This window comes from Telopea speciosissima, chromosome 5, assembly GCF_018873765.1.
Source record: "Telopea speciosissima isolate NSW1024214 ecotype Mountain lineage chromosome 5, Tspe_v1, whole genome shotgun sequence".
NCBI lineage: Eukaryota > Viridiplantae > Streptophyta > Magnoliopsida > Proteales > Proteaceae > Telopea > Telopea speciosissima.
This window is the reverse complement of record NC_057920.1, coordinates 10,521,036-10,541,867: the sequence shown is the minus strand read 5'-3', so window position 1 is coordinate 10,541,867 and position 20,832 is coordinate 10,521,036. Positions and strand designations below refer to the sequence as shown.

The 20,832-nt window shown below is 38.4% G+C and overlaps 2 protein-coding genes across 4 annotated transcripts; both read right to left on the bottom strand.

Annotated features, from left to right (window-relative positions):
• Positions 1-701: 701 nt before the first annotated feature.
• On the bottom strand, positions 702-6,497 carry LOC122660758 (plastid division protein PDV2-like). Its single transcript, XM_043855996.1, has 2 exons — positions 6,152-6,497; positions 702-1,379 (listed from the first exon to the last, which is right to left on the bottom strand). The coding sequence occupies exons 1-2, from the start codon at positions 6,374-6,376 to the stop codon at positions 723-725; spliced, it is 882 nt and encodes a 293-aa protein (XP_043711931.1). The 5' UTR covers positions 6,377-6,497; the 3' UTR covers positions 702-722.
• Positions 6,498-8,066: 1,569 nt separating this feature from the next.
• Positions 8,067-13,337, bottom strand: LOC122662623. Of its 3 annotated transcripts, none has more exons than XM_043858307.1 (11): positions 13,155-13,336; positions 12,455-12,524; positions 12,111-12,191; positions 11,621-11,737; positions 10,914-11,347; positions 10,407-10,823; positions 10,134-10,233; positions 9,963-10,022; positions 9,796-9,882; positions 9,470-9,598; positions 8,067-8,621 (listed from the first exon to the last, which is right to left on the bottom strand). In XM_043858307.1, exons 1-11 carry the CDS (start codon positions 13,319-13,321, stop codon positions 8,319-8,321), a joined length of 1,965 nt encoding a protein of 654 aa, XP_043714242.1. In that variant the 5' UTR covers positions 13,322-13,336; the 3' UTR covers positions 8,067-8,318. The 3 variants fall into 3 exon arrangements, with proteins under 3 accessions (XP_043714242.1, XP_043714243.1, XP_043714245.1); XM_043858308.1 differs by having other exon boundaries at positions 10,407-10,813; positions 10,907-11,347; positions 13,155-13,334; XM_043858310.1 differs by lacking the exon at positions 11,621-11,737 and having other exon boundaries at positions 13,155-13,337.
• Positions 13,338-20,832: the final 7,495 nt, after the last annotated feature.

Sequence of the window (20,832 nt, the reverse complement as noted above, 5' to 3'; positions counted from 1 at the left end):
TTGGAATCAAACATTATCTGAGCTCTGTAGGACCTATTTGGGTTCTTGAAGCAGTCGAGCTTCTGCTACTTTATGCTGTTTTGCTGAGTATATTCCTCCTCTTCTCTCTCTCCAACCTTTGAGCATTCTGGATGCTTTCTGTAATTCTTAGCGATACAACTTTTTCTTTCTTGTATCTTCCCTCTCTGAAAGCATGATTTGGAAACTTTAAGCCTGTTATTGGATTTAATTTCACAATTTTTGGGGGTGGAAATAACTCATTTTATTAAAAATGAAGCTATAGTACAAAGCAGGAAGCATTAAAAAGATTCACTTGAACAATAAACACCAAACCAACTACGAAGATTGCAATTCGGCACTGCAATCTTTTTTTCCTGGAATTTTAGGTTTCCAAATGTACTCTGGAAACATGCAAGGAGTCAACTGACTCGAATCTGACAAGATTTATAATGAACATTATAGGGCCACATCGCTTTTAAGAAATTATTTTCTGTTAACTATATGAGCAAAATCGAAATCATCACAGATCGAGCAACTACCATTGGTTCTAGGATCAGATGGTTGACTACCTCCCTGGATTTGCCACATCTTTAATGCTTACATCCACCAGAAGTTCAAAAAAAAATTACAGGAAAAAACTGCAGAGATGCTCTGTACTTGAGTTCGAACAACAGACGGCTGAACAAAATATTTACAAGAGGGGATGAAACAAATGTGCCTTCTCATCCACAACCATAATTTACATTTGGTGTAATGACAACAGGCTCAAATGGAATTTCAATTCTCTCTTTCACAAGGCAACGAGGTTCCCCATCTTCCATAACTAGAACTTTCCCAGGTGGGCATTGAATCTCATCTCTCTTGTCCTCTGGTGCTGGCCTTGGGAACAGATCCAGAACCTTTAATTGAATGCTCCTTCTCGTAAGCCTTGGTTCAAAACCAGCTAACTTTAGAACGGATATTACGCTAACAATGGTAAGGACAGTTTTGGCTGCCACATCAAGAACACGTTTCAACCCTGTTGGAGAGCTTCTCGGAGGTTTTTGACTGTGACTTCCATCTAACTCACTCTTACCCTTCTTGGCTTCAGGGATGAGATCACCTGTGATGACCCTGTTGCTAGCAAATTTCCTTGCGGAAGTGAAGTGCGATAGATCACCATTGTTGAAGACCAAGGGTTCTAGAGATTGGCTTGGATAGGGAGGAAGAAGGAGATCATCATTCTGCTCAACTGCCTCACTAGCAAAGGCAGTGGCCTCATGAATCACTTCTAGCTCTTCGCCTTTATACTCCTTGAGCTTATTTAGTAAAACCTCACGAGTGTGATCAATCTCTGCCAGTGTTGCTTCCCTTTCATATCGCTGCTGTTGTTGCAAAGCCTGAACATTAAAAGGGAAATTATCAGGAACAGTCAACAACAATGGAAGAATCCTCGTGCTTTTTCAAGTCACTTCTTAACATCACTTGATCACTCGAAGAAAACACCAAGGCATACAGATGCAGAAATTTCTACGTACTAAGTGAGTGCATTAAAAAAAGACTGAATAGCATGAGAAGAAGCAATTGATATAATAATCCGAACCCTGTCACTAAGTTAAACATATTTGACAAAACAATGATCACAATGGCTAAGTGAAGCTGAGTGACAGATTTTGGTACTCCCTTCAAACTCAGAAGTGATAAGAATAGAACTAGAATATTTTTTCTTTCTCTTCCCTTTTTTTTTTTTTTTTTTGGGGGGGGGGGGGGGTGCGGTGAGGTAAAAGGTAGGTGTCTGTATTTAGCCCAAATATAAGGGCAATTGGCATTTCATCTACCAAGGTGCCTCAGGAAAATAAGAAATACACCACACAAATCTCTTTACAGCTAAAGCTGAACCTCAAGAGAGAGAGAGAGAGAGAGAGATCCAATTATTCCTATTCAACAATGGGCTCCCATTACTGGATAACTGGAACCCTTGCATCACAAAAATAGACAGGGCCAGATGCTGATTCTACCAATACATGTGTCAGTAACTGCTTTCACTCACTATACCACCTTCTCTAAAGAGACAAATATCATGACCCACTCATCCAAACAATCCGGTATAGCATTGGGGGGGGGGGGGGGATGGTTAAAATAAATCCAACATTCACGAAGAAAGTATCAAAAGACAAACCTAGTAATATTCATAGGTTACAAGGAATAACCCACTTCCCCAGGTTCGAAGTTTTGGTTTCGAGTCAGGTTTCAATCTGGCTGGAATCAAAATATTTCGAGTTTCTGTCAAAACCTAGCTGAAAGCTGGTAAGTTTTGCTTGCAAGTTTCGACTGCTGGTTTCGAGGCCCAAATAGACAAATTAGGTTCCGAAACTTCAAAGAAACCCTTTTTAGGCCCTCTAAACATCGTGGAACCCTTACATTATTTAAAAAAAATGGTATTTTGGCTTCAGACCCTAGATTGGTAGAGTACGCTACTGCATACTTTCTCTAATATAACCTATTCTACACAAAATTTAGAATTAGAACACACATTGAAGGCCAGCCACTAAGTATTTACCCTTGTTTTTTTTTGCCGCAAAAATTATTTTTTGGGAAAAATGATATACCTTCAACTTTGAATCTTGCAAAAATCTGTGTAACAAAAGATGTGTTCCAATACTGCCCAACACCTTGTTCCACAAAGATATGGGAGTGATTTGGCAAAAAATCACAAAACCTGAGGTTTTCTACGAAGTATCCGTCTTTAAAGTTGAGACTAGCGAAATAGGTCGAAATTTCGACTCATTTCGATTGAATCATGCATTTCATTTGTATCCCAGCACCGTCACATCACCTGTGAACATTGTGCTACATATACATATGTCAAATCATGATCCTAGTATTGTGTGAGTACATCCATCATGCCAGCCTGCCAAGGATCCAAAAATCTGCGAACTCATCTAGAATGCTGCCTGAACTGTTCTGACCACTGTAACTGCCTTGGACTGCCACTGTACACAGCTACTATCACTGTACTGCACCAAGATGCACTGTGTTCAAAGCAACAACACACATGCACTGTGTTGTTAACAATGACAACCAACACACAGTCACTGCCATCTGCACTGTGTGTTGAACATGAAGTTCAGGTGTCCTAGGTTTGTCTTTCCTATTACAATCTTCGTCTTCTCTTTCCCATCACCTTCTCTTTCAAAGTCTTCCTTAGAACTTAACCTTCTTTCAAAACCATCTAAATTGTCCTATACCACCTCTTTTTTCCTTTTACCCAATTAGCAGCTCTCTCCCCTATTTCTACTGAGGATTTAAGATCAGTGTTGTAGCACTGAACCATCCCAGGAGAAACTGATCCGGACTGTCTGGAGACGATCTGAACAGTCGACAACTCCATAAGGAAAGACCTAATAAACAAAGAGGCTCAGCCAATCCATTGTCAACAATAGATTGGGAAGACTCCCTGATACAGAAACAGATCAGATGATCAAACCGATCTGATATTCTATATAAACCCATGATTCTACAAATCTTTAAGAGTCCTAAAATCAGGTTTGATCTGCTCCATAAAACCACACAAGACCCTAGAGTTGGATCCCTATCAATTCAATATGACTTCCAATGAGGTTTCTCACATTTTCGAAAAAACTATTTTTTAGGTTTCTAAAACCATCTTCCTGAAGTCTTAAATACAAATTCAGAACCACATTGTTGATCTGTATACATTTCTAAGTACCAAAGGGAATTTACTTCATTCCGTCACATAGTAAAGATTATATTGCTTCCAGTTTAGTCGTAGGCCAACTAAAAGGGAATTGTTTCCCCTTTTTATTCTCATGAATACAGAGGGCAAACAATATCTATCGAACTTGTCAAACCAACATTCACCCAGGAAACAACAATTTTCAAGTCTCATCACAACCATAATATTCCTCCTGAAAGATATTTTGAAAAGGCGCATCTTTCTTACCACGGAATATGCATTTCTCTAAAACCTGCAAAACCAGGCCTGAAGCTCATATTGGGTTGCACGAAGATGGATTGCTTTAGTCTAATATCAACAATGCAGTGACAACATCTTCTACCTCGAAACTAATGATCATAATAATATATTTCAGGTCATGCCCAAATGAGGGAAGAAATAAAATTTCTTGCCAAGAAACTAATTAGTGAAGTAGAAACCTCTCTTCTTTACACTATCAACTGTCAGCATTTAACACTTCTAGAACAAGAATCCACACAAACACCTCCACCAATCAGCAGAACTGGCCTTCCCCATACCTTCCAAATTATGCAAAGATCCTTTCTATCTAAGTGACTGCATCGGACAGCAGGTTTGCACAATAGCTACAAATGCCAATTCTCAAACAAGGAAACTCTTGAGAGAATTTTGCGGTTTAAGATCAGGTTTAACAATAAGAAAAGCTTGACACGAGAGAAAAGGAACAGAGAAGGAAATTTTCCAAGAAAGAAGGGAAAAGGGCAGAGAAAAAATTGCAGCGTCACTGAGATACATGAATTCCTATAAAGTCTCATGTCATAGCACTAAATGTTGTAAAGAGAAAACATTAATTTGTTGAAATCTTTAAGTAGAAGGAATGGCTTTACATAACCTACATTATCCATCTTGCTGAATCCTTCAAAGCCCAGTTTGATTTTCTATTTCCAGATCCTCATCCTCATCCTCGTCACTGATGAAGATGGTATTGATTAGGAGAAGGACAACGATAGAAGGATCAATTAATGCTTTGTCCTCTTCCATCATATTAATTGTTGGAGGTGGGGGAAGAGGATTAATAATGACGTTCGCCGGACGATTATGGCGTGCTTCAAACTTTTTCTGATCTAACAGGTCTTGGATGGCATGCGTTAGCGCAAAACAACTATCCGTGGCATGACCTTTCTACGTATGATACACACAGAATAGATCAGGATTGTACCATTTTGGCAGAGGATCGGAGATAGGTCGGGGATCAAAACTTTGGTGATCAACCCTTCCTTGAGGAGTTTAGATAGTACAATACTTAAGGGCAAAGCAATCTTTTAACTATAGATATTCTTCCAACAACAAGACCTCGGAAATCAGTTTCGTTTTTAAGTCTGAACACCCACTGATATTCAATTATTCATTTTGTTTGCCTCCTAGTATATCAACTAGATCTAAGGCACTGTTTCACTTTCTCAATTGAGTAATTGGAAAAATCCAAATCATTTTCCTTTCCGAAATTGCTATCTACATGGAAGTTTGACCACAAATCACAGAGAAATGGATGCCACAGACCTGACCTCAGACCAGTTTTATTTAACTAGCCGATTAACAACAAAACGAAGATGAATAAAAAGAATAAGAAAGATTGTCTCAATTCAACCTTATGGAAGGGTAAGGAGAATTATGCAATACACTTAAGGAGATAGGTTATGTGAATTCATTGATTGTGTGTGCATCAGTTTGCACATCCAACTCTTTCTCATTTACAGACCACTAAACTGCTTGAAATGAGTAGAAACAAGCATAGAAACTCAACAATTAAAGGAAAAACCAAGTTCAACAACAATGTTATCAGGTTTGGATTCCTAATGGGGTTATCTCTGAAGTCAAAGAAGTTCCATAACTCATTCTCAATGTATTACCATCTGGAGAATGTCATGAAACTTTGTCCACATTCTTCAAGGTATATTCCTTTCAGTCTGCTAACTGCAAACCCGACATGCATCCTCATTAATCCAATTTTATCTAAAATAAAAACCAGATTCACAATGATCATGTTACAAGGTTATAGTGAATAAGCCAAATTAAGAAACTCCCAAAGCATTTAACAATTCCATTAATGGGTCCAGGTTGCATTAGATAAGGTAAAACGTATTTCCAGTTAATAACTTAAGTTGAACAATCTCCAGGCGAAGCAAGAGTAAATTGAGAAAGAACAGATAAAATAATGGTCAAATTGGCAGCAAACTCAATTGCTTAACCAAAGGAACCGGGGGTTGGAATTAGGATTTAGGGTTGTACCAAAAATCTAATTCAGATCGAGTAAAATCCTTAAAACTCACAGAAATACATCAGAAGACAAAATGTAAATCATGAACTAAACTTACCAAAAACAGTAGAATTTTAAAAATAATAAATAAAAAAGGGACAGAAAATTAAAAGACGCGAAGACGGAAGAGGTAAAATGACCTGCAAGGAAAAAAGCTGCTCCTCGAGAGATTCGAAAGCATAGCGAATGATGGAAAGGCTATCGGCTTCATCTTCAGTTTCTCCGTCTTTTTCCGGGGAACGAAAGTGATCATCTTCAGCTTCACCGGCAATGTTGCGGGTCCTCGCTTTATCAATACAATTGTTGATCTTCAACCGAAGCTCAGAAGCTCGAGAGAGAACCATGCCTATCTGTTCTCCCTCCATCTTTCCTCTCTCTCTTCGATTTCAGTTCTTCAGAGCACTCGGGATCTATTGAAACCGCCGAAATCCGTGGCCATGAAGAAGAGTGAAGAACTCGGGATCTTTTGGAACCGTTTAAATTCGTGGCAATGGAAGTGAGTCAGTCACTGGTTCTTCTCTCTCATCCTACGTGCCTACGTGTATATATGACGTTTGGCCGGAGGATTCCAGCGCCACACGCGCGTCAAGGTTACGTGACAATCAATCGTTCTCGTGACGGTGACGTACGTTTCTAATGTTGCAAACGTCAGCATTCAATGTTAACAATGGCCCACACTGCATCGTCGTTGATCTGTTGATTGACCAATTAGAACTCACCAATCGGAAATCAATGGTCATCAGATCAAGCGATCATGCCAGAGCAACCTGAGGCGATAATAGTTTACTAGCATAGAGTTGATACTTGATAGCACGTCGTTATCGTGAGGGGAGTGTTTGGATACAGCTTTAAGCCTAGCTCAAGATCAGTTTATGTCCATCCCTAAACTAGCCTGGCCTGACCTCTGATTGGGTAAATCTCAAACCTAGCACAGCTTGTTGGGCTCAATCCAACCAGGCCCGCCTGAATAGGGTAGCTAAAAACGGATTCATTAGAAAGGTATGCAAATGGGATGAACTTTGTAGTCGTGAGGAATGAGGATGGGAGTCCACAAAGCTTATCACACCTCAGTCCTAATCCAGCCTGACCCGAATTTTTAAAACCCAACCTGGCCCACAAGATGGAATCCCACCCAAGCCCAGAAAAGTCGGTGAGTTCAGGTTTTTGGTCCCCAAAGCAGCCAAAATGCAATGCAAGAGTGAGAGACGGTGTCAGGGACAATGAAGGCCTTCATTATATGGGAAAAATAATGATGACCTTAGATTTGTGAATGAACCCTAGGGTCGAGGAAAACTTTCCCTCTAATGGATTTGAAGTTCCATCATTTAGTTGAGGGAAAAGGGAAGTACCTCCATCGTTTAGCCCAATGTGGATTCTAGGCGCAGAGTTGTCAAACTAAACAAAATATGAGTTTATATCAAAATACTGCTACGGAGAGGGTGGTTTTTTCTTTTAGAGTGTGCACTACTGCACTTGAGAATTTGAATTCAAGGATTTTACGTGTTCTCACTCTCAATGCGTGAATTCGAGGATTGAGAGCGAGAGAGCCACCCAAATAAGAAGGATTATGTCACTAATAACTTGCTGTTGGGTTCCACATGAGAATAGGAGGTTTGTAGGTACTTGGGCACCCTATCTTTAATAGTTAACTTTTGAAAATGAGTTGTACCCAAGTCCTTAACAAGTTATATCAAAACCAAAGTTGTGACAGGTTGCAAGTTGGTTGACTGGTCATGCGAGAGGGTCTGTTAAAATAATTTGTGATGGTTCTCTAGGCAAGAAGGGGTTCACCCGGTCATGCGCTGCCCCTACGTCTGGGCACAGGGACAGCGCACCCATTCTTTCTCTCATATCTTATATTCTTTGACTGATAGAATCTCTTTATTATTGCGGGGGACTACTTTACTGCCTCTCTTCTCATAGTACCTAGGGTTTTTTTTTTTTTAATTTATAAAGTACCAACTAGTTAGTGTTAACCATATTACATACAAGAAGTCCATTAACCTTATTTCAGCAGCCAGTGTACAGCTAAGAACTTGAGATCAATTAATTTCACAGAATTACAAAACAACCATGCTTCTCATTACATAATACAGAACAACATGGATTACAATATACAAAATGAAGGCAGCCATTCTATCCTACAATATCTTGCTTCATTTTTCTCTTTCCTTTGTACAAAATGGATAAAGTTAAAGTGGGAAGGGGAATCAAAACCTGACTTTCCAGAAAACCAGCCCTCTTGAGCTTTATGATCTTTATATTTTCCTTGACATGGAGATCATTAGGCATTTTTTATGCATTTTATCATTTCACAAGTTCTTTCGATATCAGGTACCGGAATGCAAAGTTGTGAGGTATCCATTCAATGCTCTTGCGGGTTTTGCTATTGTGTCTTTTATGCATGGTCTTTCTCAGAGTTTCAGGCATACACTGTTGGATCATTTCCACTACACCAGTAGGACACAAACCTGTATCCTTCGCAAAAGACTCTACAATTTTTGGTAAAAGGATCTTCTGTTCCTTGCGTACCCCATAGGTGGCCCGAATATACTCCTCTTTTGCAGCTTCTAGTTCCTGGAACACTCTCTTGGGTGTGTATACACGTACCTGGAGAACACAAAAGATACAATGGTTAACTGAAAGTTCTGGGGAAGCACGATGGTTGCATAACTGTAGGATGACATTGGAATCTGCATATCTATCTTGCACTATGACAGAAGCTGGCTCAAAACAATATTTGTTACAACTTTCCAGTCACTGTATTATGAAAAACTGGATTTCACAGTTGGGACAAAAAACTGCTTCTGACTTAGCCAATAATACATCATACATTTGAAATATGTAGTACACGTTCCTGGATACCTCAGACCATCAAGAGCTGAGTAAAAATTTGTGGTTTTATGTTCAGTTTCAGGTCGGAGGAGTGTATTGATATTGGTATGGTACTGTTCAGGAGTTAATTGATCAAACCATCCAAGGGATAACATTTGTCTGAAATTATATTTACCTAATTTTATTTGGAAATCAGGGGCACAAATCATATGGCTAGGTCATAATAGGCTACAGAATTGAAAGACTGAGGATCTCAGTAAATCCTTGTTCGCGAAGATTTCCCAGCATACCATATGTCAGCCAGATTCATAAAAAAAGATGTTAGATAATGTAGACAAAATAGCATGACCAAATTATTCTGGTTTTCATCAAGTAAACTGCCTATTAAGAAAATGATGGTGTAGCATATACCATACACCAAAGCACCATTTCTAATTTGTTTTTCAGGAAGATTTGCCACTTTAAAAGGCAAAGTTGTTAGGTTGTTGGTTAAAATTTCAGTTTCAAGATGCAGTTCAAAAACAAAATAAAGTATGATGCAATAACAACAGGAGCAAGAATACTGCTCATGCTAAAAGAGTCGAACTTGAAGAACATAGAGAATATATAGGATAGTGGTGTACCGCAGGATCAGAGTGGCTTCCTGAACAAAGAGCAAAATGTAAAAGTGGCTCAGGTTGTTCAATTGCATATGCCTGCCGATCATCTCCAGCCTTGAATTTCGTCTTTGTAGGAAAAAACAAACGAAACCACTAAAAGGGGAAAACAATCAGCCTTTAGGTTGAAATTGAAACCATAATAGAGCACAGAAAAAACTGAAAATGAGGAAGAAAAAGGGTGCAAAACAGGTAAACTAAAAAGGGAGGAAATAATTAATGGAATATGTTGATACCAAGTTTCTTGGTAAATGATCAAAGCAAATTCAGAACATCCACAAGGAAAAATTCACCTGTCCAGGACGAGGCAAACGGCATCCAAGAATAGAACTCTGTATTGTGTCTACACTGATGGTGTGACCTCCCACATTGTATGCAGCCTGGATAATACACAAACATATGAAAACAGAAACCATGCAGCATTGTCTTTTCAAAAAGAAATCATTGCGGCCATGCTCACCTTAAGGTGTAAAGACACTCTTTTCATATTATTTTGTGGAATCCCATAAGCTAAAAATGCCTGCAGAAAAGAAAAAAAGTTTAATATTTATGTCCACAACAGAATTTTTTAACTCTATCAACACCATGCTAATAAATGATTTAAATTAACAAAGCAATCATCAGCCATTACATGCATCACCAATGCATTATGTACGTTGACCCAGAAAGCAAGCTTCTCCTCATTCCTCATCTTTCTAGGATCAACTTCTTCCAATCGACAAACAAGTGACCTGCAAGAAACAATTCATAAGTCAAACATGTACGAAGTGCAATAAACTAATAACTGCAAGTGATGTTTATGATGTCCTCTAAAACATTGTCCTTCAGAAATGAAGGAATCAGAAATCTGAAAACAGAGAGAAGCTTGTACAGAAAGGTTTGAAGGATTGTCCAAATTGCTCACCTAAAATTTTGCAACATGTCATCAATGTCATTCAGTTTCTGATTGTCCCTACAAATCCATGGTATCTCTACCATTATGCTGTAAGGTCCACTGAACTCTGTCAATCCTTCCACATGGAAAGGATTATCTAATGGTGCATCAAAAGTAGAATCTTTCCTGCAGTGAGGGCTCCATAAATCATACTGATCCCGTGGAGAAAAGGCACTCACTGATGACAAGGATGAGAAAGGAGAAGATGAAAGGCCATTATGCATCAGAGGGGGTTCTGCAAGCTTGCAATATATAGCTGACATGCACTTGATCATATCCTCGGAAAGCCTGTTAGGTGTCTCAGGAATATGATCAGCTATACGTGTACCAAGATGTTCTGCCAAACTGATTACATTTGAAGTGGTATCCTGCGCATGCTGTAGATAAACCATCACAAGTCACAATCAGAAGAGTCCTATAAATTGTTGAATGTTACAGGCCATCTGAAAATGTACCAGATATCAAACTACCTCCATTGACAAGGGTTGAGAATGGCATGCTCGTAAAGCTCTATCTAGAGTATCCATTGGTGGAGAGGTCCTTGTCATAAAAACCGAACGTTGAGATAAAGAAGAATGGCTGCGGTGAATGCCAGAATCTAACAGCTTTTCAGCACTCCCGATATCACTGAAATCCTTCTGCAGCTTGCCAATTGAGTCTAGGTGTAATGGTGGACGAGCTGAATGAACAGCTGAATTCTCTCTCTCTGAGGATATATCATGTCCAGAAACTTTCACAAACATATCTTTCTGTGCGAATGAAGGTGATTTTATTCTTTCCTCCATGGTAGATGGAGATAAGGTAGACATTTGCTGGTCAAAAGCTTTACGGTACAGTGAGAGAAGATATTGTTCCAAATACACAACTTCCAACTCTAGCACAGCAATTTCTCTGATGAGTTCCTTGGCAGGCTGAATTTAAAGAAGGTCATGTTGGTTGGTTGAAGCAAGATAAATTGAGTTAATAATTAATATATAGCAATAAAGAATGACAATGAAATTATTCATTAGAAAAATAGACTGATATTTAAACAAAATTCATGTCATCTAGGACTCCATGAGTAACTTTAAACAGCATGCTAGTAGTGAAAGATGGGAATGCTACTTTAACCATGATCCATCTTATCCTACAGTCACAAGAAATCCTTATCTGCCCATGAAATTGAGAGGACAGGAAAGAACTACCTTTGGCATTGAATTCTCATTTGAAATATCATATGAGGAAGACCTATAGCCCAATGCCTTTTCTAGTGCACTCCGAACCACAAATTGATCTTGTAATCGTTTCTCAAGCTGTAAAATCTGCGTAAGAGGCCAAATCCTGTTCAGAAATTATTTTTACATCTATTTTATTTCCTTTGGTATGGGATGGGGTGGGGGTTGGGAAGAGGAATCAACCACAAAACCTAGACCTCACAGACCACATGGATCATTCCATTGAGACTTGGACTTGTCATATTTTGGAATCACAAAAGATTTACTATAGGTGTTAGAAGGCACATCCTCTTAATTGTTAGAAATTTAAGGAGTGGAGATTGAGAATGAACAAGACATTTTTTTGTCACAATTACACCTAGGCAACCTAAACTTCAGAAAATCAAATGCCAAATATTTTCATAGCCTTGTAGATCTAATAAGTTCTATATATTCTGAAGATACAAGTTCAGCTCCATACCTCTTGCTTCAAAGAGCTTTGTGCTCCCAACCGAGATTGGTTCTCCTTGGGTTCAGTGTGGCCCTTCCCTTGTCCCATGTCCTTGTACCAAACAAAATCTAAAGTTAAGAACTTGGAAAACGGTTGCAAAAATTATACTCCAGAAAGAAGTTATCTTCTGGTCGACTATCTAGTTATTTAGTTGAATGAACAAACAAATAAATAACGAAAACAAGACCAGAAAGACATGGTGACAAAGGGCTTTGTATCCTATATCCAAGAAAGAGCCCTCGCACCAACATTCTAGAATTCCAAGTTCAAAGGGTTTAATGAGAGGGGAGGTGAGCATTGGAGTCTGAACTTACCAATTTTAGTCGACGAGGTGTTTCAGTGTTAGTACTCATAACATCTTCCTTGAGTCTCTTATCAGGATAACTGCCATTGCAACACATTAACAATTAATCTCAATATTCTACGAAAAAAGAGGGGGTTGGGGGGAAAGAGTCACAATAGAATCTACACGAAGAATTCCAGATTAAGAAGGTGTTTCTGATTGCTTCAAAAGCAATGGCCAACCCTAGAATCCCAGTACAAATACAAACCAGATGGATTCATGTTTGTTAGAACACCCAGAGGCAATTATGAAAACAGACACCCCCCCCCCCTTCTTTTTGTAGTTAAAAAAAAATAACGTTCTAACGTACCTAAATAAATGGCAGAGGAGGAATAAGAAGAAGAAGAACAGAAGCAAAGAGAGGGTTAACGACTAAATACCCAGATACACAAAAGTTCTTATAGGAGGAAATCCTAATTCCCTATCTTTACAGAGTCTCTGCTTTCATATTTGGGTAGACGAAATTCGAGAGAAATTTTGATCCACTAGACATATGGTCGAGGGCAAATAGACTGTACTCTTGTGCTTGAACTTGAAGTCTTGCAACCCTTTGAGGTTACACACACATTTAACAGTTGAAGCTCTTATAGTTTTAATCTCTCCAAAACCCACTTCAGAATCTTATCCGAAAATAAGAGAGAAAGTAAAAAACTTGCGATGGATTAAGCTACCTCTTCGAACGCTTGTGTCGTGAAGCCCTTTCCATACAGTTCGACAGATTCAAAGAAGAATCATGCCACTTAACTCCAAGCATTTCCTTACCATAACTCGCCTCAAGCGAATCAAACCCCATTGTCGAAATCGTCCACAATAACTGAAAATCCAACAAGTTTTTCATCAGAAAGAGTAAGTTTCCAGAAAGGAGATAAAACAGACAGGGAAAAACATTTATTAGCATCACAGATTCACAGAAAAAACTCTCTACTAACGGAAGCGAAAATGAAACCACATTCACACACACAGAGTACTTACCCAGAGTCCCAGACTGGGTATTGAAAAGATGAAGCAAAGAACCCAAAACCAGCAGTCAAATAAACAAATGCGTTCTGAGATAATCCCAATTAGACTAAAAATTGCACGGCAGCAATCCACTTCGAAGAAGAACTCCCTCACTACTCGAAGGAGATCATTCGGTGAGAACAGGATCTGAACAAAACATCACTAAAAAAAGGCTTACTTAAATTCATAAGTACTACTGGAAACTTTTGACTACTCTCTCTAACCTCTCCCAGGGAATCCCAACTTCGCAACTTTTTTTCGACACAAAAAAAAAAATGGGATGGAAACTTTTTTAATGGTAAACTTTTTGCATTAAAAGAAGAACATCAGTTTGTGACCTTTAATACCATTGGAGAAAGTCACAGAGTAGAGTCCAAGGTCAATGTCCAAAGTAGACAGTTTTCTCTACTAGATTCTAAAAGGTCAAGACAAATGAAAGGAAGGAATTAATGGCTGTGCGTGTAGGAAAAGATATAAATAACCCAAACACCCCACATTCTATTTCCTTAAATTCTCTTCTCTTATTAAAGTCTTTTTTCGTTGGAAAACAAGTGGGAGTTGGTGACCCTCCCTTTCCTGCACCCAGGTCTTCTCTTATTAGTTTTCCAAGTTATGGCCATTTACTCTTTAATAAGTTGTAACCATTAAAGATGAGAAAGGTAGAGAGAATCAGAGATTTGCTTTGACGTAGATGTGTTGGATACTACTACTATTGTTAAAGCAGAGGATTTGATACTAATGAGAACAAAGGTGGGGTATGTGAATGAAGTAAAGAGCATTAAGGAGAGGAGAAAAGGGTCCTCAAAAGGGCTGAAAGGTGAAGAAGGATAAAGGAGATAACATTGGATGCTTCAAAGGAGAGATGGGTTTTTTGTGGGTTTTCTTTTGGCTAATCTCTTTCAGGAATTAGGAGATGGCGATACCTGAATTGTCCTACAGTGTCTAAGTTAGTAACGTTTGTCACAGAATCAGGGAATAAAATATGTTTTTATGAGCTTGACCTTTAGCAAGAACGATACGAAAGGAAGAAAATTGTGGGTGCGGTAAGGTGGGTAGGGAGGGACCCCATCTTTTTTTTGTCGTTGATACTTGATAGGGATAGGCTTTGAAAAGCTGCTTTTTTTTGTTTTTGATTGACGAAGGAGATTTCGTTGCTTCAATCTTTAATGCCTTTCTTTCTTTCTTTCTTTCTTATTGGAGTTGCAGAAAAGCCTAAAAGATTAAGCACATGAATCTATCAGTCTAATCAGTATTTTAGTCCAAAGAGTAGGTAGCAATCGGATCGAGCTGGATATGTGCGGCAGTTTGTTGGTTGTGTTTTGGCCACCTAAGGGTCTTCCGCTTACCAGAAAAGGGGGAGAGAGAGAGAGAGAGAGAGTGGTCACCCCTCTGTGTTAATAATAATAATAATACCAATTAGGGTACAAAATAATAACAGTGTGGTACTGTAAATCTGTGATGTGAGAGCTTTATCTTAGCTAAAAAGTCTGGCAGTTAGGAGTGAAACACGGCCAGGTTGACCCAGTCCAACCTTGAGTTTTCTTAGTTCAGTTCAGGCTCAATCTTGTCGGGCTCAGCATAGTCTGACCCAGCTTGGGTTTGATTGATCTTGATCAGGCCAGTTTAGACCACCTTGGCTCTGATTGATCTTTATTTTAGCTAGACTGGGCTGACACTATTTTTTTACCATTTTGTGTCCGATGAAAATCTCACCCCTTAAGATGCCAATGCGCTCGCTCTCATTGGTTGCCGCACACGTGGCCCTTGCGCTCCCCCTTAATATATAGTTGTAAAAAAACCAATTGGGCTAAACCTAGCCTGGCCTGACCTCCTGCCTGAAATACAGCTTACCCTACGGGGCTGAAAAACCCAGCCTAGGCCCTGTTCGAGCTCAAAGCGGGCTCGAGTTCACAAGGCCAACTTACACCTCTACTAACAGTGTTTAAAAACTTGAAATGGCGATTTGGATCAATCTCGACCAATTCAAGTCAATCTAGAATCGATAGGAATTTGCTTAAAACACCTTAACTCTATCCAAAATCGATAGGAATTGACTTAAAAACACTTGAACCCTATTTTTCATATAGAATCAACCTAACCCAGATCGGCAGGAATTCAAGATCAGCTTCGACCAATTTCGATCTAAATTAGGTCAATCCAATCTGATTTTTAAGTCATTACACTGATAATCAGGAATGTACATGCCCCCTCACTGTCTCTCTTTTTCTCTCTTTTCATTTAGTGAGGCGGATCCCATGTATATGAATGGACATCTACTGAAACCCCTCTCCCCCTCTAAACGTGTATGATATCAATATAAAAAGGCAATGTGTGGATCCCTCTCCTTCTTAATCTTATATCCTTTCCAAAAATTATAGATTCTATAATTTTCATTGACTTGTGTAGGGGAAAACCTAAATTCAATTAATTTATACAAAACTATGAACTGAACCAAACAACCTTTAATTTGGTCTCTACTTAATGAAGAAGTATACTAAAGCCACCCACTTAATGAATTTGTTTAATTGAAAACTTCTTTGGTTTAAAATTCTTAAAAAATGATCCATGAAACTAACTCAACCTTGTAAAGACATGATAAAATAATATATCTTGAAGGATCATTATGTGCCACTAGAAGTTAGAAATTTTAATTTCTATATAATAAATAAACAAGTGAAACTTCTATTTTATCTTTTGTAATGTCTATTTTTTATTTTGTCGGTTAGGCAAGATAGGGGGTAGTTTTCAATGCTCATGTAAACTGGTAATTTTTTTTTTTTAAAAGAAAATTTCTGAGCCACTGGTAAACCAAATTTTGAAATAAAACCTGACAGACATGCTTGTGGCTTTGATGAAATTATCAACTTTTTGATGACATTCTTAATTGGTAACTCTAGCAAAAATTTTAAAAAAAATAATAATATGAAAATCCAATATATAAAAACACCAACTTCCATGTTGCATAGATTTTAGCCAAAACAGAACAAAAAAAAATTCTAGGTTGGTGTAGAGACCCATGTGTCTCCTTGATTTAAAATTGAAATCTTTGTCTTAGAACTATAGTTTCCTTTATAAAATTTTATGGGAAGGGTAATTGTGTCAGACAACACAAAGATCTAAACTGTTATGTGGGGTTCTTGTTAAAAAATTTAACTGGGTTTTTGAGAGCAATTAGATTACAGGGATACTCAAAAGATTCCATCACAAGGCAAAGAGCACCGAAAAAGGGGGAAATCTGTTTATTAGGAAAGAAGGATCAATTTAGCCAAGAATTCAAGGTTTCAGGATTTTAAATTGAATCTTCCACTTTAATTGAGTACTCAAAAAAGTGGAGAATCTATTTGTTTATTTATGTTTCTTTGGGTACTCATCTTAAATAATTTAAACCTTTTAGGCATCATTATGCCTTGTGAAGTATAACACTTCACTATTTGCTTAATGATAGTATATGAGTTACTTCATGTTATAAAGGATTTCACATACATCTCAATGTCCAAAGTAAATGAGGGTAACTGTTCAAACTCTGATTCAAGTTTTAATAATATTACTAGAAGGACAAAGTTTCCCTCTACCCATGGAGGACGGTTCACCCACTATCCTAAGGTTCACAAACCCCTATAGGATTTTAACATTTTCAAAACACCCTCACGATGCCCTCTCTCACCCATCCGACACCCACGGTGGGTAGAGGAAAACTCGATTCTTACCAAAATGTCATCCAACGTAGATGGATATAAAATATAAAATGACATCTTTTGCAATTTTAGGTACTTCCTCTACTCATTTTAAATTGAAATTGAATCAATGAGATGTTTATCTGTTCTTTTATCTCATGGACTAACCCATGTACTGTCATGTGACAAATAACGAAACGTTATACACTTATTATACTTCACTAGACATAGTGATCGAGAAGAAAATATTTCTATTTACAAAACCACGAGATACTTCACTAGACATGGTGATGGGAAGAAAACCCGTTAAAATATCAAAGTTTCTATTTACAATAACCACAGACCATGAAAATAGATTGTGTAAACACTAAACAGTAAACCCTCACCTCTGCCCGTCCAAATCTACTTGAACCACCCACCTATTGGCCAATGCACATCCAATTTTCAGGTAAAAACAAAGAAAAAATAAATTTTGAATCAGAGTTTCAAGGAGTTGATTGAACAAAGCCCATTGCCATTGGTCTTAGTTCTTAGTAACAGTTCAATGATATTTAAATTCATTAAGAAATGGGACTTCTTCGAAAGCAGAAAAATCAGGGTTTTTTTTTTTTAAACAATATCGGTATCTCTGCTCAGATCTGAAAGTTGATCCGTCATCGATCTCTCACGAGAAAATAGAGAGAGCTTCGAGATTCACAGAAGGATATCCAGAAGAAACGTCCATTAGCGATGGAAGAAAGAGTTGGAAATCGGAACATCGTTTAGTTTCGCGAGGAGAAGGCCAGAAGGGCTTCTTAGTCTGAGACAGTAAAAGCGAACTTTCCAAAGACATTTGGACAAGCGAGTCAATGCCAATGATATGCAGCAAAAAGAAGGCATCTCTCCTTCTCTTTCTCCTTCACTCTTCACGATATTGCATCGGTCCAATTCTCCAGTCCCTCTAATATGGGGTTGGACTCCACCCAGGGAACTGGAGTGGATAAAGATCCTTCCATGCACCCTTCACCTGAATTTTTTAACAAACCCAATGTCACACAGTCACATACAAGCAGTGTCTTAAAAATCGTAATCGGATCGGCCCCGATTCAAATAGAATGGACCCAAGAATCGTTATCGTCTATGGTTCCCTGACCGGTACGGTTCCCTAGTGCCTCTCACAAGAGGGGAATGGGACCCACCTAGGACACCTGACCGAACACTTTGCTTGGGTGAGATCCACCCTCCTCTTGTGAGAGGCACTAGGGAACCACACTGGTTAGGAAACCGCATAGGAAAAAAATTCATTCAAATACCGATTCCTTGATCATAGAACCCCTATCCTCCGGTGCTCTGAGAGTTCAGAGGATAGCAAATGCATTTTGGTCTAGAAGAGAACTTTCATTTTCAGGATGAATCGCCAAGGGCTTTTAAAAACCACTCTTACACTATACAGAAGAAGGTGGGCTTTGATGTAATGGTAAAGGTTGCTCCATTATGACTATTCTGAGTTCAAATTTGGAATCAGTCTCTCTACGAAAACAGAAGTAAGATTGCGATCATTATGACGACCCACTCCAGACTCTGGAGTGGCGGGCCTTTCATGAGACTTATCTGTCAAAAACAAGAGGGAAAAAAAAGTTGTTAATCCCACTTGTGAGTCTATGAGACCATCACCTTGGTAAGAGTGGGGTTTACAAATGTAAATGCTATGGGGGTTAGGCCTGGCTTCACAACAAAATTCTTGACCCATGACAGAAAGCACCTTTCCTTGCATCACAATAATTTCATAAAGTAGATACCATTATTAACTAAACTGACTTAATGAATGAACAGGTAACAGGTCGAATGAAACTTTAGATGAAGGTTTCCACGTGAACACAAGTGCTTAGCGCATTTGGCCCAAGCCTCCTGTTTCACACCTTTCCTCACCCTTAGAATAGACTTAGAGTACGATCTATAAAAATAATTAAAGATTGTCTCGGAAAAAAAAATTGGTTGCTACCCAGGTTGAAGTTATATTCCTGCTGCTTCAATCATATACGCCAACTTGAAATCCATTAAGCTCTCTCTCTCTCTCTCTACATCCATGTGTGCCCGTGTGTGATTAAACATAATAGCCCCAATAGGCATGAGCATGTCTAACCAGCACTTCTTTTCAAGACCATATGAAATAAAATTAGTTAAAACAAAGAAAGGCAAAAGACAAACATGGTAATGAGAAAAAAATCCTCTGTAATGCCATAATCTTGAGGTGCAGTGTGAGCTTGAGAGCTCGACATGTGCAAGATACGACATGTAACGGTGTTGAGCTCAAGAAGAAAGAAAAGAAAAAACATTATCTTGCTTCAAGCTTGCACCGTTGAATGATGCTTCTTCCACGTGTCGAGCTCTCAGGCCCGTACTGCAGAGGATTTTAATCCCATGGTAGCGTCCTCCTTAGTTGGGAAATCTTCACTTTTGGATTTTGAACTGCCCTTTTACTGGTAGTTACTAATTCCTAATGTTTAGTAAATAAATCATAATTCCTAAGAAAATTTTCTTGTCAAAATGATCTAAAAGGTATCTGTAGATCAGCAAATATATCTATCCCATCATCCCATGTCATATTGGATGGGGCAAATTTTTTTGAATAAGTAGGGTCTGAAGCCCTTAATTACATGTAAAAATTCAATTCAAATGGAGTTTACCAAGTAACAAAATAAAATATTATTCAAAAGGACATGTAGACCATTTAGAAGTTGCATAGGCATGCATGAGAGGGTCTAAAGATACCTTCTAGGCATACCAGTTTAGTGAACTTTTTTGCTAGTACAAGTTTACTTATTTCATGTTTATGTGCATGGCTTGAAAACAGCCTCTTTGCAAAAGCAGAGTAAGGCTGCGTACATTATGACCCTCCTCAGACTCCACAGTGGCAAGGGCCTTGTGCACTAGATACACCTTTTATTATTATTATATTTATGTACCTGGCATATGAAGGCAAATTATTTTTCCAACTATTAGGGTTTATATTACACTAGATATGCATTATCAATTTTATGGATTAGTTGAAATGTAAGAATAAAAAATGGTTCCTGCATGCCCCTGGCAGGAATCTTTCCTACATGTCTAATTTTAAGTATTTGCCACCTAGGCATGCTATTATGTTTGTTGGATAAAGATGTCAAAGGTTGGATTAATCACCTGTAAAATTTCAAAGCCTAATTCAAGCAAATATCCTCCTATGTATTAGCATGCATCACCATTTATGTTCATACACTGCTATCGTACTCTTAATCACTATTGTACACTCTTAAATTGCCTGTTTGGGAAGGTCGTCTTCTACAGCCACATTATGTACCTCTTAGCTACTTGGATGTAGCTCTTCGGTCTAATATATTTTGTTTTTTCTTCATAAAAAATAAAACATGCAAATAAATAAAGGTATAGTGCAAATTTCTGTTTTTCACAATGACAGAGAAAATGACTTCTGTCCAGGAGCGCCCGGCATCAATGAGGAAGGGCGCAATGGTCATTTTACATATCCCTTTGTCTAACAAGAGAAGCTCCCAGACAGAGAACACAATCCCATAAAAAAAATTAGAGACTGGTATTTCTGTGCCGCCGGCAGAGGGTACGTTCTGTCTCTCTCTCCTCACATGAAATGACCTCTTTGCACCCTATTTATGAAACGTTCTGTCGCCCCTCATTGGTCTGC

Bases quoted from the DNA above. Each gene is read 5' to 3' on its own strand.
- LOC122660758 (XM_043855996.1), bottom strand. From the start codon at position 6,376: ATGGAGGGAGAACAGATAGGCATGGTTCTCTCTCGAGCTTCTGAGCTT. The intron at 1,380-6,151 runs GTCATTTTACCT...TTTAATGTTCAG, and splicing joins AGCAGCTTTTTTCCTTGCAG to GCTTTGCAACAACAGCAGCG.
- LOC122662623 (XM_043858307.1), bottom strand. From the start codon at position 13,321: ATGAAAAACTTGTTGGATTTTCAGTTATTGTGGACGATTTCGACAATG. The intron at 11,738-12,110 runs GTATGGAGCTGA...CCTCTTACGCAG, and splicing joins AAAGCTCTTTGAAGCAAGAG to ATTTTACAGCTTGAGAAACG. The intron at 10,234-10,406 runs GTGAGCAATTTG...TGTTTCTTGCAG, and splicing joins GACATGTTGCAAAATTTTAG to GTCACTTGTTTGTCGATTGG.